The sequence below is a fragment of the Pezoporus wallicus genome, unplaced genomic scaffold (genome assembly GCF_028554395.1).
Source record: "Pezoporus wallicus isolate ANWC-B61680 ecotype Strahan unplaced genomic scaffold, APGP_CSIRO_Pwel_v1 contig_8797, whole genome shotgun sequence".
NCBI classification, from domain to species: Eukaryota; Metazoa; Chordata; class Aves; order Psittaciformes; family Psittacidae; genus Pezoporus; species Pezoporus wallicus.
Window position 1 is genome coordinate 1,063,525 of NW_026641918.1, and position 25,683 is coordinate 1,089,207.

At 58.1% G+C, this 25,683-nt stretch overlaps 6 protein-coding genes across 9 annotated transcripts; 3 read left to right on the forward strand and 3 right to left on the reverse strand.

The window, feature by feature from the left end:
• Window positions 1–16: 16 nt before the first annotated feature.
• VSIG10L2 (V-set and immunoglobulin domain containing 10 like 2) lies at window positions 17–4,928 on the reverse strand. 2 transcript variants are annotated; one of them, XM_057425959.1, is made up of 11 exons: window positions 4,451–4,928; window positions 4,009–4,362; window positions 3,273–3,557; window positions 2,647–2,922; window positions 2,251–2,520; window positions 1,772–2,032; window positions 1,389–1,685; window positions 1,012–1,314; window positions 691–813; window positions 600–624; window positions 17–519 (listed from the first exon to the last, which is right to left on the reverse strand). In XM_057425959.1, exons 1-11 carry the CDS (start codon window positions 4,515–4,517, stop codon window positions 363–365), a joined length of 2,418 nt encoding a protein of 805 aa, XP_057281942.1. In that variant the 5' UTR covers window positions 4,518–4,928; the 3' UTR covers window positions 17–362. The 2 variants fall into 2 exon arrangements, 1 of the variants encoding a protein (XP_057281942.1); XR_008974473.1 differs by having other exon boundaries at window positions 436–519; window positions 1,012–1,280.
• Window positions 4,929–6,266: 1,338 nt separating this feature from the next.
• Window positions 6,267–11,045, reverse strand: DDX25 (DEAD-box helicase 25). Of its 2 annotated transcripts, XM_057425972.1 has the most exons (11): window positions 10,874–11,045; window positions 10,737–10,790; window positions 10,208–10,343; window positions 10,032–10,124; window positions 9,844–9,946; window positions 9,062–9,176; window positions 8,780–8,957; window positions 8,214–8,451; window positions 7,794–7,956; window positions 7,517–7,705; window positions 6,267–6,468 (listed from the first exon to the last, which is right to left on the reverse strand). In XM_057425972.1, exons 1-11 carry the CDS (start codon window positions 11,043–11,045, stop codon window positions 6,407–6,409), a joined length of 1,503 nt encoding a protein of 500 aa, XP_057281955.1. In that variant the 3' UTR covers window positions 6,267–6,406. The 2 variants fall into 2 exon arrangements, with proteins under 2 accessions (XP_057281955.1, XP_057281954.1); XM_057425971.1 differs by lacking the exon at window positions 6,267–6,468 and having other exon boundaries at window positions 6,910–7,705.
• A 60-nt stretch (window positions 11,046–11,105) lies between these two features.
• Window positions 11,106–17,756, forward strand: PUS3 (pseudouridine synthase 3). The gene is made up of 5 exons (XM_057425993.1): window positions 11,106–11,163; window positions 14,004–14,431; window positions 15,420–15,979; window positions 16,335–16,525; window positions 17,354–17,756. The coding sequence occupies exons 2-5, from the start codon at window positions 14,045–14,047 to the stop codon at window positions 17,647–17,649; spliced, it is 1,434 nt and encodes a 477-aa protein (XP_057281976.1). The 5' UTR covers window positions 11,106–11,163; window positions 14,004–14,044; the 3' UTR covers window positions 17,650–17,756.
• HYLS1 (HYLS1 centriolar and ciliogenesis associated) lies at window positions 12,342–18,414 on the reverse strand. Of its 2 annotated transcripts, none has more exons than XM_057425995.1 (2): window positions 18,328–18,414; window positions 12,342–13,239 (listed from the first exon to the last, which is right to left on the reverse strand). In XM_057425995.1, exon 2 carries the CDS (start codon window positions 13,213–13,215, stop codon window positions 12,421–12,423), a length of 795 nt encoding a protein of 264 aa, XP_057281978.1. In that variant the 5' UTR covers window positions 13,216–13,239; window positions 18,328–18,414; the 3' UTR covers window positions 12,342–12,420. The 2 variants fall into 2 exon arrangements, with proteins under 2 accessions (XP_057281978.1, XP_057281979.1); XM_057425996.1 differs by lacking the exon at window positions 18,328–18,414 and adding an exon at window positions 13,519–13,537.
• Window positions 18,415–18,579: 165 nt separating this feature from the next.
• RPUSD4 (RNA pseudouridine synthase D4) lies at window positions 18,580–21,364 on the forward strand. Its single transcript, XM_057425994.1, has 7 exons — window positions 18,580–18,771; window positions 18,908–19,073; window positions 19,702–19,903; window positions 20,099–20,192; window positions 20,282–20,432; window positions 20,901–20,998; window positions 21,137–21,364. Exons 1-7 carry the CDS (start codon window positions 18,580–18,582, stop codon window positions 21,320–21,322), a joined length of 1,089 nt encoding a protein of 362 aa, XP_057281977.1. The 3' UTR covers window positions 21,323–21,364.
• Window positions 21,365–21,434: 70 nt separating this feature from the next.
• Window positions 21,435–25,452, forward strand: PANX3 (pannexin 3). Its single transcript, XM_057425985.1, has 5 exons — window positions 21,435–22,727; window positions 23,475–23,617; window positions 23,711–23,925; window positions 24,060–24,718; window positions 25,292–25,452. The coding sequence occupies exons 1-5, from the start codon at window positions 22,547–22,549 to the stop codon at window positions 25,351–25,353; spliced, it is 1,260 nt and encodes a 419-aa protein (XP_057281968.1). The 5' UTR covers window positions 21,435–22,546; the 3' UTR covers window positions 25,354–25,452.
• The last annotated feature ends 231 nt before the right edge of the window (window positions 25,453–25,683 follow it).

Genomic DNA, 25,683 nt, shown 5'->3' on the forward strand with positions numbered 1-25,683 from the left:
TGAGTGGAGGGGCTTGTGCCCAGTTCTCCCGCTTCCAATCCCACTGCATCCAGGGAACCATCATCCATGTCCCCGAGCACCTTTTAAATGCTCTAAAGCAGCAAAGCCCCTTTGCCAAGACCCCCAAATGTTCTGTGCAGGGGTATTTTTCCAGCTGTGCTGGGGTTTGACTTCAGCAGTGTCACAGGAGCTGAGGCTTGGGAAACATATCCACCCTTCCCGGGATGGAACAGGGCAGGGAATGCTCATGGACTTGCTGTGACGGTGACATTAACCGGGGGATCATCACTGCCATCCACTGGTGTTGAGACTGGCTCTGGAGGTGCTGGGAGAGCCCCCAGTGCCACCAGGTGGGTGCTGGGTCACCAGAGTAGGTGGCTCAGCCTTTGGCTCACCCCATAGGTGCTGTTACCTGCTGCTGCACCCAGGGCTGATGGGTCTGCTGGTGCTGCTCCATCCTCCGTGGCTGTTTCAGCATCCTCCGGTGTGCCTGCGGGCTCCTGGTCACCGGGCCCGGCCCTGGAGTGGGGGACAAGCAAGGGTCTCACGGCGCTGGGTGCAGGAGCAATGGGGCAGCCCCATGGGGTTTGGGCACTCACATGCGGAAGAGCAGGTTGTGCAGCCCTGGGGACAGACAGACAGACATGAGGTGTGTGCGCCACGGTCCCCGTGATCCCCCCCAGCACTCACATGGGAGCGTGTCCCGGTGGCGGGCAATGCAGTGCACGGCCAGGAGCGATGCTGCAGTGGCCACCAGCATCCCCACCACCGCCGCCCCTGTCACTGCCGGGTAGGCCTCAAAGGGAGGCTCAGCTGGAAGAGAGCAGAGGGAGAGGGGGGAGTGTGGCAGGAGCAGCCCGGGAAGGCCGATGGATGCGGTCACCTGAGCCTGTTCACTCTGAAACCTACTGACGGCCGCTTGCACTTTGCTCCTCAGCTCCACCAGGCTGCAACCATCGCCCATCTCCAACCCTGCTCTGCCCCACGGAGCAGCGCCCCAGCCCCCTTCACCTGGCGTCTGCACCTCGGAGGGGTGCCCGGCCGTGCGGTGGTTGACGGCCAGGATGCGGAAGGCATAGACCACAGCTGGGTCCAGCCCCCCGAGGCGCCGGTCGCGCGAGTGGGGCTCGATGTCACCGGCGGCCGTTTCCCAGGGCCCGGCCGCCCGCCGGGGGGGTCTCTTGGTTTGACGCCGCTGCACCACGAAGCCGGTGAGGTTCCCGGAGCCCTGTGTCCGCCACTCCAGCCGCACCTCGGTGCGCGCCCGCGTGTACCGCAGCCTGCTGATGGTGACGTTGGGGGGGGCCGGGTACCCTGTGGGGACACAGCACTCCTTAGAACGGGGTTAACCCCCCCCCAAAACCCACCCACTGTGTCCCAGGGCTCACGTTCCACACGGAGGTGCACGGGGAGGCTGGCGGTGCCCACGGCGTTGGCTGCGGTGCAGCGGTAGATCCCGCTGTCCCCCGGCCACTCCACATCGTGGATGGTGAGGTTGAGCCACGCTTCTCCGCGCTCCAAGTGGTACTTGGCCAACCCCGCTGTCACCTCCTGCTCCTTCGGGTCATACCAAGCCATACTGGCACCCAGGTTGGTGCCAGTGCTGCGTTGCCGGCATGCCAACTGTGCCGCACCGCCCTCCAGCACCACCACCTCGCTCCTTGCCACCTCCAGCTCGGGGACCTCTGCTCGGTGGTAAGATGGGATGGCACCAGCAGGGATGTGGCACCCAGCTGCTGACAGGGGCACCCAGGGATGGATCTTGGCTTACCAAGGCGCAGGCGGCACTCGGTGCCAGTGGCCTGTAGCGGGTGTGTGGCCACGCAGATGTAATCCTGCCCCCCCAGCCTGCTGCTGGTGCTCAGCACCACAACGGTGGTGGCGGGTGTGGGGTCACCTAGTGCCTGTCCCGCGCCATCCCACCAGCACAGGGTGACGGGGGGTGTCCCCCCCTCCCACTGGCACCGCAGCATCACGAACTCATCCCCCTTGGTGGCTGCTGCCGTGCAGGAGGGGCCGCCAGCCGGGATCCCTGCAAGAGGAAGAGGTGTTGGGATGGGGACTGTGATCTGTGCCCCCCAAAAGAGACCCCCTCCAAAGCTTGGGGGGCTCTGGGCTGTGGGACCTCTATTGTGGAGCAGGAGGTCCCAGCATGGCCTTGGTGTGCCATGTCCCACTATCGCAGGGCTCACCATGGCGTTGTGATGCCGGGGAGGGGGGGGGACAGGAAGGATCTGTGGGGGCACTCACACAGGGTGGTCCCGCAGGCAGCCCCCTGCGGCAGGGCAGGGTGCGAGGCCAGGCAGGAGAAGGAGCTGCCATTCCTGGTGGCCGACCCCGGCTGGATGCTGGTGGCCATGGAAAAACTGCTCCCCATCACCCCCTGCTCTTCCTCCTCCTCGGGGCCCACCCAGCGCAGCCGTGCTGGGGGGAACCCCCCCAGCCAACGGCACCGCAATGCCACGTCCTGCACGTCCCCGGTGGCCAGTGCAGAGCAGCTTGGGCTCCCGGCTGGTGGATCTGCGGGAGACCACCGGTGCTGGGGGGAGCCACATCATGTCCCTCCAGCCCCACATCACCCCTTGCACCCACATCCTCACCAGGGAAGCCGCGTTGGTCCGTCTCGCCCCTCTGGGAGTTACTTACAGTAAACAGTGAGAACGATGGTGGCCTGGGTGCGGGTTTGGAGATGGGTGTTCTCAGCCAGGCAGGTGTAGGTGCCGGCCTGGGTGCGGGTGATGGCAGCAAGGACGTAGGTCTGGCCAACGTGGACCTGGGAGCCGTTGTGGAGCCAGACGTAGCGGCTGGGCGGGTTGGATGGAGCCAGGCAGCTCAGCACCACGTCCTCGCGCTCGCCTGCGGAGAAGCCGCCCTGCTCCGGGCTGAAGGGCTCCACGCTGATGGCCGGCTCGTCGGGGCCGTCTGTGGGGACACGGGTGCTTGAGCAGGGTCACAGCCCACCCCAAGACACCAATGGGACATCCTGAGAGAAGGTGAGCACACTGGGGTGTGTGGTGGCCATGGGGCACTATGCGGGCATAGGACACTGTGCTGGCGTGGTGGCCATGGAGGTACCATGGTAGCAAGGTGCATGGTGGCCATGGGCACATCTCGGTGGCGGGGTGGCCATGGATGCATCATGGTGGCAGCATGCTTGTTGGCCATGGCCATATCGCAGTGGCCACGGAGGCATCACAGTGGCAGGGTGCTTATGGCCGTGGACATGCCACGGGTGCACCATGGTCATGCCCATGCCATGCCACACCACTCACAGACGATGTCCAGGTAGACAGGCTCGCTGGTGCGGTTGTTGACCTCGTTGCGCGCGGTGCAGATGTACCACCCGGCATGGCTGCGGTTGGTGGGTGCCAGGCTCAGCTCTGCCCCGGAGCCCCCCAGCCCCACAGGGGACACAGGAGGCCCCCCCCGTGGCTGCCGGTGCTGCCAGGAGAAGCTGAGCGGCTCCGTCCCCTCCCGCACAGCACACATCAGGGTCACCGGAGTCCCCTCTGCTGCCGCCGCCGCCGTCGGCCGTACAAAGGGCTTGGACACGGGCACTGTGGACACGGAGCAGTGAGTGGCCCCCCTGCACTCCCACATCTCCCCTGTCCCACCCAGAGGTGAGCCTTGCGGGTGGTGAATTGGCTGGTGAGGTGCAGTAGTGGCTACTGGGGAGGCTGGTGATAGCATCCATGGGCTATTGAGATGTGCTGGGAATAGGCATGGCCGGGTGTCCATTTGTGTTCTAATGAGGGCAGTTACGGGTTGGACCAATGATGGGTTGGCCAGGGCAAGGAGGTGGGGATGGCTAGTGGGGGGCTACATTGGCTAGTTGGGTACTTGGCCAGTGGGGTGCTGTGCTGGCTAGTGGGACTCTATATTGGCACGTGGGGCTCTATGCTGGCAGTGGCAGACCCCACTAGCCCGTGTGCTCCATCACCCCAAGCACCGTGCTTGTGCTCCATCACCCCAGCCATGCCCCGCGGCACCCGCAGCCCCGTGCCTTACCCAGGACACGCAGCAGGACGGCGCCGTACCCCACACGGAGCCGGCCGTGCTCCGGGAACAGCCCCTGGCACAGGAAGCGGCCACGGGCGCCCGCTCGCAGCTCCCGCAGCTCCAGGGTCCCATTGCGCAGCGAAACCCGGCCCAGCGCGCCCGTGCCAGGGGCCAGCACCACGTCCCGGCCTGAGCCCACGGCCACGGCCCGCGGTGGCCCCGTGCCCCCCGCCACGAAGCTCCAGAAGACCACGGCCGGCGGTGCCCGTGCTGGGGGCCCACAGCTCAGCTCCACCGCCCGGCCCCGCACCCCCGTCACCATCTGCTCCTCGTAGGCCGCCTCACCCGCAGACAGCGGCTGCCCTGGGATGCACTCATCAGAGTCAGCCTGGCTCTGCCCCACAGGGATTTGGGGGGGGATTGGGGAGGGGGGGGGGGGTTGGCTACTCACCCCCCACCAACGCCGGCAGCAAGCACAGGATCCAGGGACCCGTCCATGGTGCATGGTGGCGCTCCATGGCGCCATGTCCGATGCCGAAGCAGGGCTGCGCTCTCCACCCCGACCTCCTCTCCTGTTACTCAGGGGTAATTAGGCCCAGCCCTGATTAACTGTTAATTATTGATACCCAGCCTGGGCACGGGCAGGGGGGGACTTACCGCTGCAATCTCAGGCTGAGGACGGGAGCGCTCGCTGCAGGAATGGCAGCAAAGCCCCTTTCCCCTGCAGGGAAAACTTATCCCTACCCCATCTCCCTAATGTGTTATTGGATAAAGGAGAAGGAAACCTGCTTTTCGCTCCTTCTTGATCAAAACCACGGGGTTTGGAGCCGGGGAAGCCGGCGCCAGGCAGTGAGCAGGGTTTGATATTACATCTCCTGCTGTCCAGCGCGCCCCAGCCCATCAAACATTCATCACTGTAATGCAATGCTGGAGGGCTGGAGCATCCCACGGGAGGATTTTGGGAGACACAGGAACCCGCTACGCCCCATCCCTAACGTTGGTATTCATATATACATTCTGGTGCTGGTGTGGGATGAGGCCTGGGAATTAGATTTAACGGGGATGGTGGCGGCAGATTCCTGCTGCCATCTAGGGGCAAGTGTTGGGCTTGAAGGAATTTCTTCTGGGCTGGTTCACAGAACCATTAAATCGTTCAGGTTGGAACCGACCCCAGCTGAGCCCTGGAGAACACCACGAGTGACTGGCCACCAACCGAAATTAACTCCGTTCACCACCACGCTTTGGGCCCGGCCATCCAGCAAAGAGAATCATGGATGGTTTGTGTTGGAAGGGACCTTAAAGCTTGTCCATTTCCAAGCCCCTGTGTCCAACCTGGCCTTGAACACTGCCAGGGATGGGGCAGCCACAGCTTCTCTGGGCACCCTGTGCCAGCACCTCAGCACCCTCACAGGGAAGAGCTTCTGCCTAAGAGCTCATCTCAGTCTCCCCTCTGGCAGGTTAAAGCCATTCCCCTTGGCCTGTCCCTACAGGCCCTTGTCCAAGGCCCCTCTCCAGGTTTCCTGCAGCCCCTTTAGGCACTGGAGCTGCTCTAAGGTCTCCCCTTCAGGAGCCTTCTCTTCTCCAGGCTCACCCAGCCCAGCTCTCTCAGCCTGGCTCCAGAGCAGAGCTGCTCCAGCCCTCGCAGCATCTCCATGGCCTCCTCTGGCCTCACTCCAGCAGCTCAACGGCCCTCTCGTGCTGTTGCCCCAGAGCTGGATCAGGACTGAAGGGGTATTCTCCCCAGAGAGCAGCAGAGGGTCAGGACCCCCTCTCTGAGCTGCTGCTCACACTCTGGGGGTGCAACCCAGCATATGGGGGGCTCTGGGCTCAAGCACACACTGAAGCTGGGTCATGGGGAGCTTCTCCTCACCCAACACCCCACGTCCTTCTCCTCAGGCTGCTCAATCCAGTCTCCCTCAGCCTGTGGGTGTGCTGGGAATTATCCTGCACAGGGACAGGACCTTGCACTTTGCCTTGTTGAGCATCATCAGGTTCACACATTCCCACCCCTCTAGCCTGCCCAGGTCCTTCTGGATCCCATCCCTTCCCTCCACTGTGTCAACCACACCACCCACCTTGGTGGAACCCCCTTGCTCCGATGCAGAACGCAGCTTCCAGTGGAAAACTGGAGTTTGCCGCTTCCCTGCCCTCTAGACCCAGTTTTGAGGAGCATCATCCAGTGCTGAGATCCTCAGGGGATCATATCCACCAAGTGCCAGCTGTGAGAACCTCAGAGCTACACCAAGGAACAAAACCAAGGACAACACTGGCTGTAACTGCACTGTCTTCTCAAGCATCACAACAAAATCAAACAGCTTCAGGGAGTTCCAAGAGAACTGGGGAACTGTTTTCCCAGCAACTTAGCCTTGTTCGGAACCAAAACTAGGATCTGGCGAGTTTTCCTCACTCAGTTTTCCAGCTTCTCGATCTCATCCATGTCGCCCGGGTCCAGCTGCTTGATCTTGGTCTCTATAGGAAGGGAAAACAGAAACAAAATGTGTCAGAGCTTGGGAAAACGGGGCCCAGCGAGGGCAGGAGCTGGCGTTCACACTGCCTGCATGCACCGCGGGCTGGGAAGCTCCCGCCGCTGGGAATTCCATGGTGCAGATCAAGGGTGGCTGCTGCAGAAGCAAGAGGCAGCCCAAGCAAAAGGCAGCAGCTCAGGTGAGGTTTGAGGCTCTGCTCCCACCTCCGAGGCGATGCTGGATGGGAAGAGGGTCGTTGTCCTTGTTTGGCAGCCCCAGCCTCAAGTCACGACGTCAAAAATGCAGGCAGGAGCTCATCCACTTGGATTTTCATCCCCTGCTGGGCTCCTCTGGCCAATTCCATGGTTGGACTAGGCCTCCTCAGTATTCCAGCTGCAGTTATCCAGAGCTTCTGCTGCTTGGAAAAGCCTTTGCCGGAGTATCTGGCTCACGTGTGCCCTGCCAGGCTCTGCCACGGGCTCCTTCGGGGTTTGGATTTAAAGGACAAGCTACCGGGACAGCTGGGCAGCACTGAGGAAGGGACGTGGTTTTCCACACACCGAAAGGTTTTGATAACCTGCTTTTCCCTAAAAATCACAGGGAAAACACACCAGGACTTGAAAAGCCACCAGTGCAGCCACAGGATTTTGCACATGCCATGATAAACCCCCTTGATATTCCCAAGTGGAATCTACTTCCACTCAGGAAACACTCAGGCACCATTTCAGCTGCCAGCTTCAATACTGCAGCATGGACACCACATCCCTGGGATGCGGTTTTGCCAGGTAAGGGCAGATAAAATGCCTGAAGGAGGAAAAAGAAGCGATGTGAGGCATCCTGGGTATGTGAAATATCCCTCTCAAGTCACACACACAACTTCCTTGGCTGGTTGTCTGGAAATGTTGCTGCAAGGGAGGAAAAATCCCAACCCTAGAAGAGTGATGGGCTAAAGGGGCAGCCCAGCAAGGTCCATGTGAGCTGGGAAACAGGCTGGAGGGGGGATCCCAATCCCCAAACCACCCCAGGAGAGGTGGATATGGACGGATACTCACGGAAATGCTTCTCTATCATCTCCACGAGTGCCACGTCCTGGCTCTCCACCATGCTGAAGGCGATGCCGCTCTTCCCGAAGCGCCCCGTGCGCCCGATGCGGTGGAGGTAGGTCTCGAAGTCAGGCTCTCCCTGCAGGTTGGTGGGGAGGCTGAAGTTCACCACAATGGTGACCTGCTGCACATCGATGCCTGGAAGAGGGAGACAGAGGGAGGGATCACCTCACCCTGTGGAATGAAGAACCAGAGGTGAGGTGAAGGGCGCTGGGATTTGGTGTACCTCTGGCACAGACATTAGTGGCAATGAGGACCTTCTCCTTCCCGCTGCGGAAGCGCTGGATGACGTTGGCACGATGGGCAACCGTCAGCTCTGCTGTCAGGATGGCAACCTGGTGTCCATCGTGGGTCATGGCCACTGCCAGCCAGTCGGCACTCCTCCGTGTCTGGGAGAGGCACGATGACGCAGGATGAGGTGCTGCTGTGGCTTTGCCAGCATCCCATCACTCCCAGAAGACATTCCACCGATATTCCCCTATCCCAAGTCCCCTGCTCCTTCCAGGGAGCGCCTTGTGCTTCCCAACACCTCAAAAAAAACATGTGGACAAGCTCAAAGCCTCTGTCAGGACACACTTTGAGGGCAGGGACATGTAGTGCGTTTCCATGTCACACATGGACCTCCCCGTGCTCCAAGGGGCTTTACCTGGCAGAAGATCATGGCCTGTCCGATGGTGATGCTGCCATAGATGTTGCAGAGAGCTTCGTACTTCTCCTCCCTGCTCCTGCACACAAAGAAGTACTGCCGGATGTTGCTGAGGGTGAGCTCGTCCTCCCGCAGCGTTATCATGATGGGGTTGGAGACGATTTTCTCAGCAAACTCCCGCACGGTTGACTTGAAGGTGGCCGAGAACAGCAGCATCTGGCAGCTCTTGGGGAGAACCCTGGGGAGAAGGAGAAGGACTTGTCATCCTGACACCTGGATGGACTCATTAGAAGGAGGGGAAAAGGCAATTTAAGGTGATTTTGTGCTGCTGTAAAGGCTCAAAGCAAAGGGAATTGTGACAAAAGTCTTGCTGGCTGTCCAATGGACATGGATTTACAGAGCCACATCCCTGGACTAAGCAAAGCACACACACAAACACCAATCTCATAGCAGCAAACCCCCTCCGCATCACAGGGACACTCTTCTGTTGCTGCTTCAGCTCACCCTGGGAGATGAATTCTCCCTCACTTCCCTTAAAGAGGGTTAAATCCATCAGGAACACCCACCTCTGGATGCGGATGCTCTGACTGGACAGGCCCTGCGTGTCGATCATAATGTCAGCTTCATCCAGCACGAAGAGGGTGATCTTCTTCAGGTCCACAACCTTCTGTTTGAAACACCAATCCAGCATCGTTCCCGGTGTCCCGATGATGATCTGCTCCTTTAGCACAGTGCCCTGCAGGACTGCCAGAGAGGAAATGACACCATGTCTCTCTTTCAGCTATCTCGGAGCTCCAGGAGGGGGTCCCAACGCTCCTATGGTGCCGGTGGCTCCAGGCAGGACTCACCTCGGTTCCCCCGGACCGCGTACGCCACCCTGATGTCAGCACAAAACCGCCCGATGCCCTCGATCACGCACCCGATCTGCAGCGCCAGCTCGTAGGTGGGAGCCAAGCAGAGGCACTTGGGGGGAAACAAAGAGCTCTCAGACTAGAAATACTTTGCTTAAAAGCCAAGGATACTCCCAGGATGGGATACAACGGGCAGACACGAGGGGCAAACAGGAAAATCCCACACTGCAACCCTTGAAAGTGCAGGGGGATTGGGAGTTGATCAGATCTGAGGTCAGGGAGCTGGGAACATGGCCCTGCCACAGGGACACAGACAGAAAGGAATCACTGTAACTCGTTCAGGGGGATATTCTGGTCTCCTGAAAGGTGGTGCAGCTCATTTCCATGCCCAGCTTTAAAGCAACAGCTTAAATCACCCCGTACACTGGAGATGAGTGGTCCCAAATGGCAGCAACCTGCTGGCACAGCAGGTTCTGCACGCAGGGGAGTGATCAGGGATCACGGGAGTGTTTAAACCACCAGAAACCCAGAAGCTTCTCCATTTGCTTTTCCAAATTTAAATTCCAGGCTATCTAATGCCTGGCAAGAAGTGCCTCCTTTCAGCAGGCACCACACCTTCTGTCCTACCTGCTGCTGCAATGGTACCTGTGGGTTCATCATCCCCTTCCAGCGGATAAAATCACATGGAAGCAGGGACAAACCCCTGGGATCTACCCCCAGGCAGCATTTCAGGGCTTGGGCAAACCCTCCTGCATCAGCTTTCCCTTTCCCTACGTTACCTGCGGGTATTTCTCGGTGGCATTAACTCTGCTCAGCATGGCCAAGACAAAAGCTGCTGTTTTCCCTGTCCCTGACTGGCTCTGGGCAATCAGATTTTGGGGCCTGCAAGGCAAAGATGGCTTAGAGGAGCGCGAGGGTTGGGGTGCCTCGAGGGAGATGGGGTTCACCACAGGGCATTGCTACTCACGGGTACGCCAGCATCATCGGCAGAGCTGTCTCCTGGATTTTGGATGGTCTGTTGAAGCCCATCATGTAAATACCCTGCAAAAGCTCCTTTTTCCTGTGAAAACATCAGAAAACCCATCAGAAACGGTCAGTTTGGGGAGTGCTGGTGACTCTGCTGGGACACACACACACACTCACAGGGGCAGCTCCTCGAAGCTTTTGATGGAGTAGAGTGGGGAGCTGGGGTCCCGCTGCAGGATCTCTACGTTGTGGCAGGACTCCACCAGGGATGTGCGGATCAGCTTGTTCAGCAGCGAGGTTTCGGCTGGCAACACTGGAAAAGGCAGGAGTTCATTAAAAGGGCCAGTGTTGTTTAGAGTTATCACTGACTGATGAGGGGATGGAGAGCACCCTCAATACGTCTGCAGATGACACCAAGTTGGCTGGGAGCATTGATGTGCTGGAGGGCAGGAGCCTCTGCAGAGGGAGCCGGACAGGCTGGATGGATTGGCTGTTACCGATGGGATGAGGTTCAACAAGGCAAAGCGCCGGGTCCTGCATTTGGGCCACAACCACCCCATGCAAGGCTCCAGGATCCCAAATCACGACTGTTAACACCGAGCTTGTCCCGTTCCCTGCCACACAGGGCTCGGGCTGTCCCCCTCAGCAAAAGGGGACCCCGACACCGCTGAGGTGGCGGTCTCTGCCCCCCGCTGCAGACATTTACCTCTCTCCTCCTCTTCATCCTTCTCTTCATCCTCCTCCTCGTCGCCTCGTCCAGCTGTGGGAGGAGAAGCGGGGTTGAGGCGGGCGTGCCGGCCGGGCCCTCCCCGAGGCGGGGCCGGGTCCGGGGCCAGCGCTCACCGCGGCGCCGCAGGAAGGGGTCCCGGCAGCGCTGCGGGGTGCAGGGCGCGGGGAGGCGCCGGGAAGTGGCGGTGGATCCCGGCGGGAAGACGCAGGGAAGCGGCAGCAGCCCCGCGGGACCGGCGCGGCCCAGCCCGGCCTCGCAGCCGCCGCTGTCCCCAGCCTCCGCCATGGCGCCCGCCCGGCACCGCTCCTGAGGCACCGACGCGGGGAGACGCGCCCCCTGGCGGGCGGGAGGAGCGCGGGAGGAACCGGACGGGGCAGGCGCTTCCGGGGCACCGGCACCGCAGGTAGGACCGGGGACGTGGGCCCCGAGCGGATGGGGTTCGGGGCGAGAGGAGCAGGGACCTAGCAGGGCATCAGGAGGTCCCTGGGGTGATGGGGGGGCACAGACTGACCCATGGAGGGGGTGGAAATGGGGCACTGGGGACAGGGACCCCGTAAGGTGGTGGCACTGTTCCCCGCAAGGTGTTGCAGGGGTCCCTGGGGTGCTGGGGACAAGGACCCTATAGGGTGCCAGCACTGCTCCCACAGGGGTTTTCTGGGGATCCCTGGGGTGCTGGAGGAGCAGGGACAATGTAGGGTGGTAGCACTGTCCACGGGATTTTGGGGGGGATTCCCTGGGGGGCTGGAGGAGCAGGAACCCCATAGGGTGGGGGACAGGGACCACATGGGGTGCCAGCACTGCGCCCCACAGGGTTTTGGGATGTTCTTAGGGTGCTGGAGGAGCAGGGGCCTTGTGGAGTGGTGTTGCTGTTCCTCATGAGGTTTTGGGTGGGTGCCTGGGGTACCAAAGGAGCAGGGACCCTGTAGGGTGGTCGCAGTGTCCCCCATAGGGCTTTAAGGGGTCCCTGGGTGCTGGGCATAGACATCCCTCCATCAGGGGGTTCCACAGGGCACTGGAGCATGGGGTGCCAGAACTCCTCAGTGTGGGGTGACAGCAGGGTGTTCTTCATCCCCCACCCCAGAGCAGGTTTTAGGGACCCGACATGGGGCTCCCATTGTCACCTGCTTCAAATCCCATGCCCTCCTCCAGCCGTTCCCCTGAGGTTTTGGGGACCTCTACTGCACAAATCACCAAACTTCTGGAAATATGGGGGGGAAACCAGGAAAATCATGAGGATCATGTTGGGTTTAATTCCCCCTAAAATGTGTTTTAGAAACAAGGTAAAGTGGGGCTAAGTGAGACACAAAGATGAGCCTGGAGTAACAGGTACAGGCTGAGGGGGTGAGGAAGCATCTCTAATTAACCCACAGGACAATAAGGAATCTTTCCACACACTTTATTAGAGATATTGCCATAAATAAAACCTCACATAAGAACCCAGGAGCACTCAAATCCCAAAGATCCTTACATCCTGATTCCTAATGCCCCGAACCTGAACTCAGGAGGAAGCTTTTCCCTCTGCGCCAGGTGAAGTTTTAATACCAGGATTTAACCCTCTAGAAATGCGTAAAAAAAGGGAGATTTACCAAATTATCAAGGATTTTGAGGGGAAAAATGCATTCAATGTGTTGTGGTTCAGAGGTATCTATATGGAGCGGGCCTAGGTGGAGGTGGCTTTCCTGGGAATGAGGCCGTTGGCCAGGTCCCAGCGCACTTCCCAGCGCAGGGCAGCTCTCTTCTTCTCAGTGGGCACCGTGTAGGTGTTGGGGACATAGAGGTGTCGTGGCTTCCCGGGAAGCTCGGCCTTGCAGAGCATCTGCTCCCGGATGCTCCAGCGCAGTTCCTGCCGCTGATCCTCTCCCGGGATCCGGAACTTCTCCCATTCTCGTTTATACTCAAAGTATTTGGCCACTCGGTCGGTTTTCCCCCTATTCCGTCCCAGCAGCTCTAGCCGTGGTGGGATGAAGGATTTGGGTTGTCCTGCTGAGTACTGAGAAACAGGAGAGCTCCTGCTCCCGAAATCCCCAAGGAGAGAGGGGGAGCTGTCCAGAGGGAGCCACTGGCACAGAGATTCATCATGGGAGCTGCTGCTGGTCTCAATCTCCCCCTCAGAGATGCTGTCGTCTGGCTCAGACAATTCCTGCCTGGGGCTCCAAACCCCGGGATCGCTCTCGGGCTCGCCGGGCACTGACTCATCAGACACCTCCACTCCGCCATCAGGTCTGCGCCTCAGCACCTTCCTTTTCATGACCAGCCTCCTGCCTCCTCTCTGCTCCTGTGAACATCGAGGAGAGCCTGGCTGTGTTCCCAAAGTGAGGGAGGCATCGACATAGGGATCGTGGTGGGGGTGTGCCCACAGCTTGCTGCCTCCACGCTGGGGGTACCGCACTGCAGCTGGCGGCTCCTCAGCATCCAGAGTGGTCCATTCATACCTGTCTGCTCCCATTTTATCCATGATTTTCACCAGATTGGGTGGATTCTGCAAAGAAACAGTAAACCAGAGTTAATTCCTTGCAGCACTTGGAGCTGAAGACATAAAGTGGGCTCTGACACTCAGCTGCTGAATATCCTGCTGCGAGCAGAAGGCTCTTCACCTACAGCAGTGCAGATATAAACCCCTCACATCCACAAGGAAACCCCCAAATTCCAGCTTGGAAATAGCACTGAAATTAATTCAGTGATATATAAGGTACTAACAGGATGATGGACAAGCACAGGGTGGATTCAGTTTGCTGTCTAATAGATTTTCCCCTTGTACCTGCTCTTAAAAACATGGAATTGAGTCATGATTTAATCCAGGGACGGCCAAGAGGATTTTACTCCCACAGAAGAAAAGGCTCATTGCAGCCCAAAGGCTGAGTGTGATTATGGTATTCCTCAGGAGCTGTGCTGAAAAGGGATCTGGAGACAGATTCCAGTCGTGACACAGGTTTAGGATGACTGGTTTGGAAAAGAGAGAAGGAAAACTCCAGTTTGAAGCGTGCTGTTATGAAATGCTGGAGCAGATGGTGTGGTGAGATGAGTGGCAGGTGTTAGCGAGCTGTCTGGTGTGGTGGTGCTGGCTCAGCGTGCTGGGGAATGGAAAAGGCTCCACCATGGTGTGGATAGCACAAAGCCAGCTGGGAATGCTGGATCCCACAGAACAGAGGTTAAAACAATAAATTCCGTGGGCAATGATTATTTCATAGAGCAAAGTTACAGATGTGATAAAGCCACATAAAAATGTGATTTCCTTCTTTGCAGAACCCGAGGAGTCCTCAGCAGCTACCGAAGGCTCCAGGACTATGGCTGAGGGCAGCACGGCTGCTGATCAGGATCAACTCTTGAGAAGGGTGCAGGAGCTGGAAGAGGAGGTGAGGAGGCTGCGGGAGAAGCTGCGAGAGGATGAGGAGGGCGCTGGGAAACAAGAGGCTCCATCAGCCCCAGGGAAGAGCAAGAAACGCCAACAACGGCCGTTTGATTTCGGAGCCTATGGCCGCAGACACGTGGCACTGAAGATCTCCTACCTGGGCTGGGGCTACCAGGGCTTTGCCAGCCAGGAGAACACCACCAACACCATCGAGGAGAAGCTCTTTGAAGCCTTGAAGAAGACACGGCTGGTAGATGACAGGCAGACATCCAACTACCACCGCTGCGGGCGGACGGACAAAGGAGTCAGTGCGTTTGGACAGGTCAGTATCCCCCCCTGCTGGAGCTCTTCCTGGGTTTCTGGGCTCCTGTGGGATTAATGTCTTCTGAGCCAAGACATGGGTTGGATTTATTTTTCTTTAAAGCCAGAAGCTTTAAAAGTGAGCCTGGTGCTGGCTTCCTGCATACAGGATGGTGATTTTTGACCCTCAGAATGTTTATTAGCATTATTTTTTCCAGGGGGCTGTTTTAAGAGGATGAAACATGGTTTTCAGGCTGCAGCTTCCCAACAGCCAAGAAAGAGAAGATGCCCCTTCCTTGCAGAGCCCTGGCAGCTGATTTAACTGGCTCACCCTAACAAAAAATGAAATTGAATCCAAGAATTGGATCTCTTCCTGTGGAGCCAGGCAGCCCAATTCCTGCGCAGAAGGGTCTGGGGGTAGCTGGAGCGGAAGGGAGCGTGGGAGAGGGAGGGAGTGAAGCGATGGCTTCGCCGCCAGGCCAGTCTCTCCTTCCCTCCTGGCTTGGGAATTGGAGCCAGCTCAGCTTTTGCTTCAGATGGGCTGTCTGCTCTCCTTCATGGGATGAGCCACATGGAATAGGGCAGGGGCCGGCTTTCCTTGTGCTGTTTGAAGCATGCAAGCACCTGCAGTGTTCATTAACTTGCTCCCACAGCAGGTTTCCCAGGCAGCCAGGCTGTTACTGCCTTAAACCATCACCTCCAGACAAAAAAAAAAAAATAAGTGAAATAATAAAAAAGCACATTATATCCAAAAACCAGGGCCTAAAGTTGAAGCAGATTTGAGCTACGTAGGCAGCCTGCAAGTTTCTGTGTTATTAAAGGAATCTGTAGCATCTGCTGAGAACCTGAGCAGAGGCAGCTCTTCCCGCAGGAAGGAGTGGGGAGATGGCCCCATTTGAGACACCTTCCTCTGGAGGAGATCCTGAATTTATTTCACAGTGGTGTAGGAAGACTTGGCTCCCCAGAATACACCCATCTGCCATTTCATCCTGGCATTCCTCGTTTTGCAGGTGATCTCCCTCGATCTCCGCTCCAACCTGCTGGAGGGGCAGAAGCTCAATGGCCACAGGGGTGCCTCGGAAGGGAAAAGTGAGGAGGAGCTCCGCTACACCCATATTCTGAACAGGGTGCTCCCACCTGACATCAGGGTGCTGGCCTGGGCCCCCGTGGAGCCTGAATTCAGTGCCAGGTTCAGCTGCCTCAAGAGGACCTACCGGTACTTCTTCCCCTGCGCCAACCTGGACGTGGGGCTCATGCACGCCGCGGCCCAGAGGTATGTGGGGACGCATGACTTCCGTAATCTCTGCAAAATGGATGTTGCCAACGGGGTGGTGAACTTCCAGAGGACGATCCTGAGTGCTGGAGTGACATGGGTTGAAGGAGGAGGAGGAACAGGCCCGCAGGATCCCTTCCATCTGTGTCAGTTTGAGGTGACAGGCCAAGCATTCCTCTATCACCAAGTGCGCTGCATGATGGCCGTCCTCTTCCTCATCGGCCAGGGGATGGAGAGCCCAGAGGTCATTGACGAGCTGCTGGATGTGGAGAAGAACCCTCAAAAGCCACAGTACAGGTATGGGAAGCTTGGGAAAACTTGCTGGGCTGCTTCTTGAGGCGATGGCTGTGTGTGAAGTGCTGCTGGCAAGGCAATTCTCTGCCAGCCTGCAAAGCAGTCTCTCACAATATGGAAGCAAGCTGCCAGCGGCCTCTCCGGGAGGTATCCATAAGGATCTCAGTTTTGTTGCTCTCAGACAAACTTTATGGCTTTAGTCCACAGTATTTGCTAAAAGCTAATTCAGTTTCTAAAGGCAAAGGGAGTTCTGTAAAAGACATGGCTGCTTTTGGCAGAGGGCAGGGTGTTGTGTGAGCCTTTTCTGTCACAGATCCCTCCAGACAGTGACAGCTAACACTTCCCTCCTCTTCCCCAGCATGGCAGTAGAGTTCCCTCTCGTCCTGTATGACTGTGAGTTTGAGAACATTCAGTGGCTCTACGACCAGGAGGTACAGGAGTTCAATGTCACACACCTGCAGCAGCTCTGGGCCAGCCATGCCGTCAAAACCCAAGTGCTGCGCAGCATGTTGCAGGGGTTAGATGCTGCTCCCGTGGCTACAGGCAAAGGTAAGGGGTGGGTTCGTGGCAATATCTGGGTCAGGGCAATCCCAGGCACAGTTTTGATGGAGAAGTGGTTCAGAGCAGCCCTGAGAAGCACTTTTGGGTGTTGGTGGATGAGAAGCTCCCCATGACGCAGCTTCAGTGGTAGTTTGAGTCCAGAATGCCCCACCTGCTGGGCTGCATCCCCAGCACATGAGCAGCTCAGGGAGGGGATGCTGCCCCTCTGCTGCGCTCTGGGGAGACCCCTCCTGCAGTCCTGATCCAGCTCTGGGGCAGCAGCACAAGAGGGACGTGGAACTGTTGGAGCAAGGCCAGAGGAGGCCATGGAGATGCTGTGAGGGCTGGAGCAGCTCTGCTCTGGAGCCAGGCTGAGAGAGCTTCTTAAGGGGAAACCTTAGAGCAGCTCCAGTGCCTAAAGGGGCTGCAGGAAACCTGGAGAGAGGCCTTGGATAAGGGCCTGTAGGGACAGGCCAAGGGGAATGGCTTTAACCTGCCAGAGGGGAGACTGAGATGAGCTCTTAGGCAGAAGCTCTTCCCTGTGAGGGTGCTGAGGTGCTGGCACAGGGTGCCCAGAGAAGCTGTGGCTGCCCCATCCCTGGCAGTGCTCAAGGCCAGGTTGGACACAGGGGCTTGGAGCAAGCTGTTCTAGTGGAAGGTGTCCCTGCCTGTGGCAGGGGGTTGGAGCTGGATGATCTTTAAGGTCCCTTCCAACACAAACCATTCCATGATTCTATGAATATCATGGAATTACAGAGGGATGGGTTTTGAAGAAGGAGAGAGGAGTGAATTAAGTAGATTGTTCAAACCACGGGTGTTGTTTTCATTGCATCACAGGTGAGGAGAGCAGCAGCACCATCCTCTGGGCAGCCCGGCAGCCCCCTCTCTGCCGCCAGGCCAGTGGCTTTGTGGAAGGTGTCCGAGCCCGCACGTACAGGCCTTTGCTGTCCCGTCCCAAGTGCGAGGGGCTGGAGGCCCGTATCCAGCACTTTGTGCAGAGGGGCCGCATCCAGTCCCCCCTCGGGCTGGAGCTGGAGTGTGACAGGGACCAGCAGCCCCCTGAGAGCAAGAGGAGCCACAGCAGGGATGTCCAAGAGCAGCCTCCCAAGCGGGTCTGCGTGGATATGGAGTGATGGTGACGGGTCACCTCAGCAAGAGAGCATCTCAACCCTTTGCCTTTTCATACAATTGGTAAAAATATGCCATTTTCTAGTGCTATTTTTATAAATATCAAGTAAAGCCACATTTGTGTGTGTCTGGTTCTGGGCTCCTCAGTGCAAGAAAGACAAGGAGCTGCTGGAGAGGCTCCAGTGGAGGCCACAGGGATGCTCAGGGGTCTGGAGCATCTCTCTGATGAGGAGAGATTGCAGGAGCTCCTGGAGAAGAGCAGCCTGAGAGGGGATCTCATGAATGCAGATCAAGAGCTCCAAGGTGGGTGCCAGCAGGATGGTGCCAGACTGTTTCCAGTGGTGCCCAGTGACAGGACAAGGAGCAACGGCCATAAACTAAAACCAAGTTTCACCTCAACGTGAGGAAGCACTTCTTCCCGTTGAGGGTGTGAGAGCACTGAACAGGCTGCCCAGGCCGGGTGTGAAGTCTCTATAGAGACATCCAAATCCCACCAAGGACCCGTTCTTGTGTGACCTGCTCTGCCTGGCCTTGGGCTGGGTGATCTCCACGGGGTTCTTCAAGCCTAATGGTTCTGTGGAACGCCAAGGAACGCGGCTGTGCCCCCCGGGGGCAATGGTGGTGCCTCAGCCCCCTCACAACACCGAGGCGACCCCAGCCCGCCCCCCCCCTCCCCGCGGTACCTGTGAGGGCCCGGCCGCTCCCGTGCTCCCTTCGCGACCGTTACCGGCAGCAACAGCCGCCGCGCTTCAAACCGCCGGAGCTGAGGCGGACCCGTCCGCTGAGGCCGCCCTACGCGGCGACACCATTGGGCGGCACAGCTCTCGCTCAGCTCGATGGCCCCTTCCGATTGGGCAAGCGGGCTGAAGGACCGCCCCCGCGCTACTGCCATTGGCCGGTAAAAAGGCGAAGGGAAGGAAGAAGGAGGAAGAAAGATGGCGGCGGCCAGCGGCTCTGCGCTGCGGCGGAGCGTGGCGGGCCTGGCCCGGGAGGTGCGCACCTTTTGCGGTAGCGGCAGCAGGCGGGCAGCAGCGGCGGCGGAGGAGGAGAAGAAGAAGGGGCCGGTGCGAGCTGAGCATCTGGCGGAGCGGCTGCGAGAGCGGAAGAGGGAGGAAAAGCAGCGAGAGGTGAGCGGGGCGGGGCCCTGAGGAGCGGGACTCTAGCTCCTAGCGTGCACCGCGGTCACACGTGCGGTGCAGGCCGGCGCTGTGGGAGCCCGGAGCCCGTTTGTCCCTCAGCGCTCTCGGTTCCTTGTCTCCTCAGGTCCCTAGAGACCCCGCGCAGAGGCGAGTGCGGGAGCTGGCCATGCTGAGCGCGGGGCTGCAGCACGTTCACCCCAACGTCCTGGCCAAAATGCTGAAGCAGGCAACAGTGTACCAAAACGAGGAGATCGTGGTGATCAACAAACCCTACGGGCTGCCTGTGCACGGTGAGGGGCAGCTGGCCATGTCTGCAGCGGTGCCGTGGGGTGGCAGTGGCCTGTATGACACTGGCAGGGGAGCCCCTGTCTCAATCATAGAATCACAGATTGGTTTGGGTTGAAGGGACCTTGAAGCTCACCCAGTTCCAACCCCCTGCCACAGGCAGGGACCCCTTCCACTAGAGCAGCTTGCTCCAACCCCTGTGTCCAGCCTGGCTTTGAGCACTGCCAGGGATGGGGCAGCCACAGCTTCTCTGGGCACCCTGTGCCAGCGCCTCAGCACCCTCACAGGGAAGAGCTTCTGCCTAAGAGTTCATCTCAGTCTCCCTTGTTTCAGTTTGAACCCATCACCCCTTGTCCTATTGCTACAGTCCCAGCATCCTTATAGCCCCCTTCAGACACTGGAAGCTGATCTGAGGTCTCCAAGCAGCTTCTTTTCTCCAAGCTGAACAGCCCCAACTTTCTCAGCCTGGCTCCAGAGCAGAGCTGTTCCAGCCCCCTTATCATCCCCATGGCCTCCCTGCACTGGGAGGGATGTCACCTTTAGATCCCAGCCTCCATCTCACGCTCTGGGAGTAACTTAGAGTACATGGGAGGTGAACATTCCCCCTGACTGCTTTGCCCATGGGTTGTGCAGGTGGCCCTGGGATCAAGAATTGTATCACTGATGTGCTGCCAATTTTGGCCAAGATGCTGGAGAACATGAAGGCTGAACCCCTCCACCTCTGCCACCGGCTGGACAAGGAGACCACGGGTGTGATGGTGCTGGCACGGAGCAAAGAGGCAGCAGACAGGATCCGGCTTCTCTTCAAGACTCGTCAGGTGGAGAAGATTTACTGGTAGGAAACGTTTGGGTGGACAAGTGGCTCTGAAGGGGCCGTAGGGTTTGAAGAAGAGGTGAAGGGATCGTCCCCAGGGTGTGTTGTCGAAGTGGTGGCTTGTCTTCTTTACCCACCTCTTTAGGGAGAAGGGATGAGGGGAGGGATCCCTTCATGCTAGAGCAACACCCACAGACCTCTGCTTTCCCTCCCCAGGGCAATCAGCCTGGGGGAGCCAGACCCCACTGAGGGCATCGTGGACATCCCCATCTTGGAGAAGGAGGTGCAGAGCCACCAGTCGCACTACAAGGTGAGCCATACATCCCCTCAGCCTCACACTCCCCGTCCCCAGCTCTTTCCTTTGCCTCCCCATGGGCTCACCCTGTTGTCACTGCTCAGAGGACGCTGGCCCCCAGCTACCGCATTTCTCCAGAGGATGGGAAGGTGGTGAGAACCCGGAGGAACCGGAGCGCCGAGAGCGCCGTGACACGGTACCGGCTCCTGGCCAGCTCTGCTGCCTGCTCGCTGCTGGAGCTCCAGCCCATCACTGGTGAGGCCTGGACGGGTGGCCCCGCATCGTGTGAGCTGCTTTCTGTGTGGCTGTGCAGCCAAGAGCAGTGCTGGAAGTGGGAACTCGTTGTTACATAATGAGAATCCTGTTTGGGAAGGATCTGGGAATAATCACATGAGCAGCAGTCAAAGGAGGGGATTCTCCCCCTCTGCTGCACTCTGGGGAGGCCCCCCTCCCCCTGCAGCCCTTATCCAGCTCTGGGGCAACAGTGTTCAAGGTCAGGTTGGATGGGGCTTGGAGCAGCCTGCTGTAGTGGAAGGTGTCCCTGCCTGTGGCAGGGGTTGGAGCTGGATGAGTTTTAAGGTCCCTTCAACAGAAACCATTACACAACTTTAATAAGCCATCCCTGGGCATTGGTTTGCTGCTGGGTCACTCTGGGTGGTGGATGGGAGCTGAGGCCTGGCACAGCTGGTTGTCATGTTTCTCCTCTCTCGCTTTCCTCCTCAGGGGTGAAGCACCAGATCCGGGTTCACCTGGCCTATGGCTTGGGCTGCCCTATCCTGGGGGATCACAAATACTCCCACTGGAGCAAGTTGGCACCTCAGGTAAGGCAGGTCCAGTGCTGGGTGGGCAGCCAGAGCCAGATCCACTTGCAGCAGCCCCTGTGTGTTTCCCAGCTCCCTGTGGGCTGGGGTTTCGAAGAGCTGGGGTTATAGAAAGGACCTTTTCTATCCTCACCACAGAAGCTTCCTAAAATCACCTTGAAGAGGCTGAAGCTGGAGCAGAGCAAGGCTCGCCACCTCCCGCTCCACCTGCATGCCCACCGGCTCTCCCTGCCCCTGGGCGAGCGGCTGGACCTCGTCTGCAAACCACCCCCCTTCTTCCACAAGACTCTGAGGAACCTGGAGCTGGACTTTGCCAAAGATTAACAGGGCAGGAAGGGAGAGGTGGCATGGATCTCCACATCCCTGGCATGTATAGTGCGGCAGCGGAGTCCACCTTGGAGACAGCGGTGAGATGAAGTCCACAGTCCCTGCTGCTTACCAGGTACCTGTGGGTGCTTCTTGCCCTGATTTGGTGCAGGAAAGCAGCTGGGCACACTGAAGAGACACTAGTTTGGTCAAATGAGGCTGTGTAGAAACTGGGCTTTGCCCTGTCGTGGTTGGAACTTGTCTCTGAGCAATAAATGGTCCTGTTGGTGCCAAGGTGAAGGGCTTTGTGTCTCTGTGCTTGGTCCCGGGCAGGTTTGATTGGTGCAGTCCCATTTGAGGACTGTCACTCAGCCTTCCAGAGCCATTTAGAGTTTCTCCTTCCTATCCTGGCACTCTGTGCTCCTATTTGGAGAGTCCCTTCCTTGGAAAATCCATGGAAAGCGCAATTTGGCAGCGGCTGGGCTGGGAATTCCTCTGCTTGGCTTGGCTGCACAGCTCCTGGACTCCCTTTGCAGTGTCAGTGCTGGTTTTTGGGCACAGAATATGCTGCTGGGAGAGACTTTCCTGTCCCTCTGCGCCTTCCAATTCCCCTGTTGATTCTAGATCCCGTTATCAGCATCCTTCTCCCTCGGGAGCTGCCTCAAAGGCAGATTCCTTCCCCTGTGCCCCAAGATTGAAAAGCTGAGGAATGGCAGCACCAGCATTTGGTGTCTCTTGGCCTGTCCCCAAAGCACAAGTTGGTTTAGGTGCTGGAAAAGGCTCTTTGTCGCCTGTGGGGCTACCGCATACCTTGTTGGGGTGTCTCAGTAGGGTAACACCTTGTGCCCTGCAACCCTGTGCTTCAAGTGGGAAAAAATAGCTGAGGACCCCCCACCCTCCTCAAAAGCACCCAGAAATACATCTGCTTATGAGAGAGGGATGCAAAACCACAAAAAGCTGGGCTGGAATTCCGCCTTCCCAGCCTGCTGCCACGGCTGCCTGGGGGTTTTGTTTTCTATTTCAGGATGTGCTGTTTGGGAAAAGGCTTCCCCCTGTAATTACCAGTGGATTCAAGGCGGTGTCTGAGCTCTTATCCCAGCTGCCTGGTAGGGATGGCTTGGCAAGAGATGCCTCCAGCCCTACAAAGCCACTCCTTGAGCTGGGCACACCTCGGACGACACCAGAGCCCCCAGGCAGCAGCAGCAGCAGCAGCACCATCGTCTCCTCTTCCTCCATACAAAGATGTCCCTCTCGCACACAGCCGCTGAGTACATGCTCTCCGATGCTCTCCTCCCAGATCCCGGTGGATCCCGATCCAAGGGCCTGCGGCTGGAGCTGCCCAGCGATCGCCTCCTGAAGTTCATCACTGTGGGGCTGCCCCTCTTCCTCGTCTCCCTCGCTTTCGCCCGGGAGTTCTCTGCTGGTGAGTCCTGGTTTTTGAATGGGAATCTTTAGGATACGGTTTGGTTGTCGCTGGGAAACACTTGTGGTCTCAGCGATGCGGCTGTGGTCCGAGGTGGGGCAGCCTGGAAATGCTGGTTCAGGAATCGTTCTGCCTCAGGGATGTTTATTGATTGGTTTTAATGCATTATTGGTTGCTGGGGAAGCTGGGAACAGCCGTGCTAAACCCCAGCACCAGTGGTAGATCAATGCCCCACCTCAGCTGCTTGCCCCCAGCACCTTTGGGTGTTGCTGGTGAGGAGGAGGAGGGTGGTGGCAGGGCAGCGCAGAGAATACATCCCACAGGAATCATAGGATGAATCACAGACTGGTTTGGGTTGGAAGGGACCTTAAAGCTCATCCACAGGCAGGGACACCTTCCACTAGACCAGGTTGCTCCAAGCCCTGTCCAACCTGGCTTTGAACACTGAAGGACAGCACAAAGGGTTTCATTGATGGAGCGTTGTGACCTCAGGCTAAATCTGGCCTTGGCCAATGTCCTGCTGCTGCCTGTGAGGGTTTGGTTTGACTTTGGTTTCTGGCTGCTTTCTAACTGCCCCACAGTGCTCAAAGAGTCTGTGTTTGGGAAGTGATGGAAAATGCAGCAGTGGGGAAGGACAGCTACAAAATGACTCGGAAAAAGGGGGTTTTGTAATTCCAAGTAATGCCTCAGATGTAATCACCCTCCCTGGACCCCCATGGCTGAGGTTCACTCTTCTGCTCACCCCAGGCTCACAGATCAGCTGCTTCTCCCCCACCAACTTCACTGGGAAGCAGTCAGCCTATGTCGACACGGCTTGCTGGGACTCCCTTGTCCACCATGGCTTGGACACCGAGGGACACGCTGTCACCAAGTCCCTGTGGGCTCTCAAGGTACATGTCCAGCTCACATCTGGGTGCCCTCAGGTCCCACCTGGGTGTGCAGCAGAGCTGAAGCAACTCCTCTGCTTATCTCCTTTCCCCCAGGTCTTCCCCTACTCGCTGCTGGTGGTGGCGGTGCTCATGTACCTGCCGTATCTGCTGTGGCGTTACACAGCCGCCCCTGCCCTCCACTCCGACCTCCTCTTCATCATTGATGAGCTGGACAAGTCCTACAACCGCTCTGTGCGCCTGGTGCAGCACATGAGGAAGGTGCAGCAGGACAGCGCCGAGCCCGAGCGCTTCTGGGAGGAGTACGAGAGGTGAGGCCCTCGGGAAGCCTGCACATCCCACTGATGTTTGTCCACATGGTGTTGTGGCTGTGGCCACATTCAGGATGGGCTTTGGTGAAGGGATTTGGTTGGGGAACGGCTCTAACTCCCCTCTATGTCCCCAGGGCCCGCCAGGAGAGGTATTTTGAGTTCCCGTTGCTGGAGCGCTACCTGACCTGCAAGCAGCGCGCTCACTCCCTGGTGTTCATCTACATCCTGAGGAACCTGCTGCTGCTCGTGTTCTTGGCTGCCACCTGCCTCTACCTGGTCTTCCTCCACCTCAACATCTTCTTTCAGGATGAGTTCAACTGCTCCATCAAAACAGGGCTGCTCCAGGTGGAGCCCCACATCCCGCCACTCATCCCCTGCAAGCTGGTCTTCTTCTCCATCTTCCAGCTCATCAGCCTCTCAGTTGGTGGTGTCTATGTCCTCCTCATACCTGTGGTCATCTACAACGCCCTGCAGCTCTGCCAGTGGGACAAGGGGCTGCTCTCTGTCTATGAGATGCTGCCAGCCTTCGACCTGCTCAGCCGCAAGATGCTCACCTGCCCCGTCAACGACCTCAATGTCATCCTCCTCTTCCTCCGTGCCAACATCTCCAAGCTGACGTCCTTCAGCCGCCTCAATGCTGTCAGCGCCCTGAGGGAAGCCACCACCAACAAGGAGGACATTGACACTGTCATCGACTTCATGACGCTGCTGGCAGGGCTGGAGACCACCAAGCCCAAACACCACGCTTGTGTCCCTGATGGCAGCACACCCCAGTCCAACGGGAGGGCCCCAGGTAGGATTTGGTGGTAGATGACTTCTTCACTTTCCTCTTGGCTCCCACATGCAAGATCCTGCCCTGGGGGTGAGGCTGGATCCATTCACCCCTAAGGCCCTAAACCCTTTGGCCAAGCCCTTCAGGTTTTGGGAGGGATTTGTGGGGCTGAGAACTCCGTTTCCAGCCAGGAATGGGCTCTGGCAGCCGGGATGTGATGCTACTGCAAGCCCACGCGTGGGCAGGAGTTGCTATAGGAACAGAAAGCGGAGAGTTTGGCACTTCAATCCAAGCTCCGGGCAAAACCTGACCCCCCCCCAGCAGTGGTTTCTAGGCTCTGGGAGACAGATCATCCTGTCTCATCCCAGCAGGATGGGAGCCAGGAGGCCTGGGCTCCTTTCCTGGCCCTGGGCGTTTTGGTTTCCAAAGAGAAAACCACCAAAACCCCCCAGATTGCTGTATTTAGCATCCTCGTTGGCGTGGCAACCATGCGGCTAGCACAACTGGCTCTTGGGCTACTGGCACACTGGTGGTGGAAGCCCAAGACCCCAGTTTGTGATCACCCCAATAACTAACTTCCTCCTCTTTGTCTAGAAATGAAGCCTGGAGTGGAAGCAATGGGAAAAGCCTCCCGGGACTCACTCGGCTCTGCCTGACCCCAAGAGCAGGCTGCAGGCAGAGCAGCTGGGATCCAGTTGGATTCAGTTCCTTATTGCCAGCATTCCTCGAGCACATTAAACTCTGGTTTGGAGACAGCCTGGTGAGGTGATGTCTGTAACGTGACAGCAGCGGCGGGGCTGAGCTCCCCCGCGTTATTCCTGTGTTTGGGATCCCCCTTACGGTTTTCCAGCAAAAAAGGGTTAAGGGAAGATTTAGATTGAGCTATTGGGAGGAAGTTCTTCCCTGTGAGGGTAAAGAGCCACTCTCAGATGTCTTAATCCAAGTGCTGAGTGCCACATTTTTCTGGTAATGCAGCAGGAGGGTGG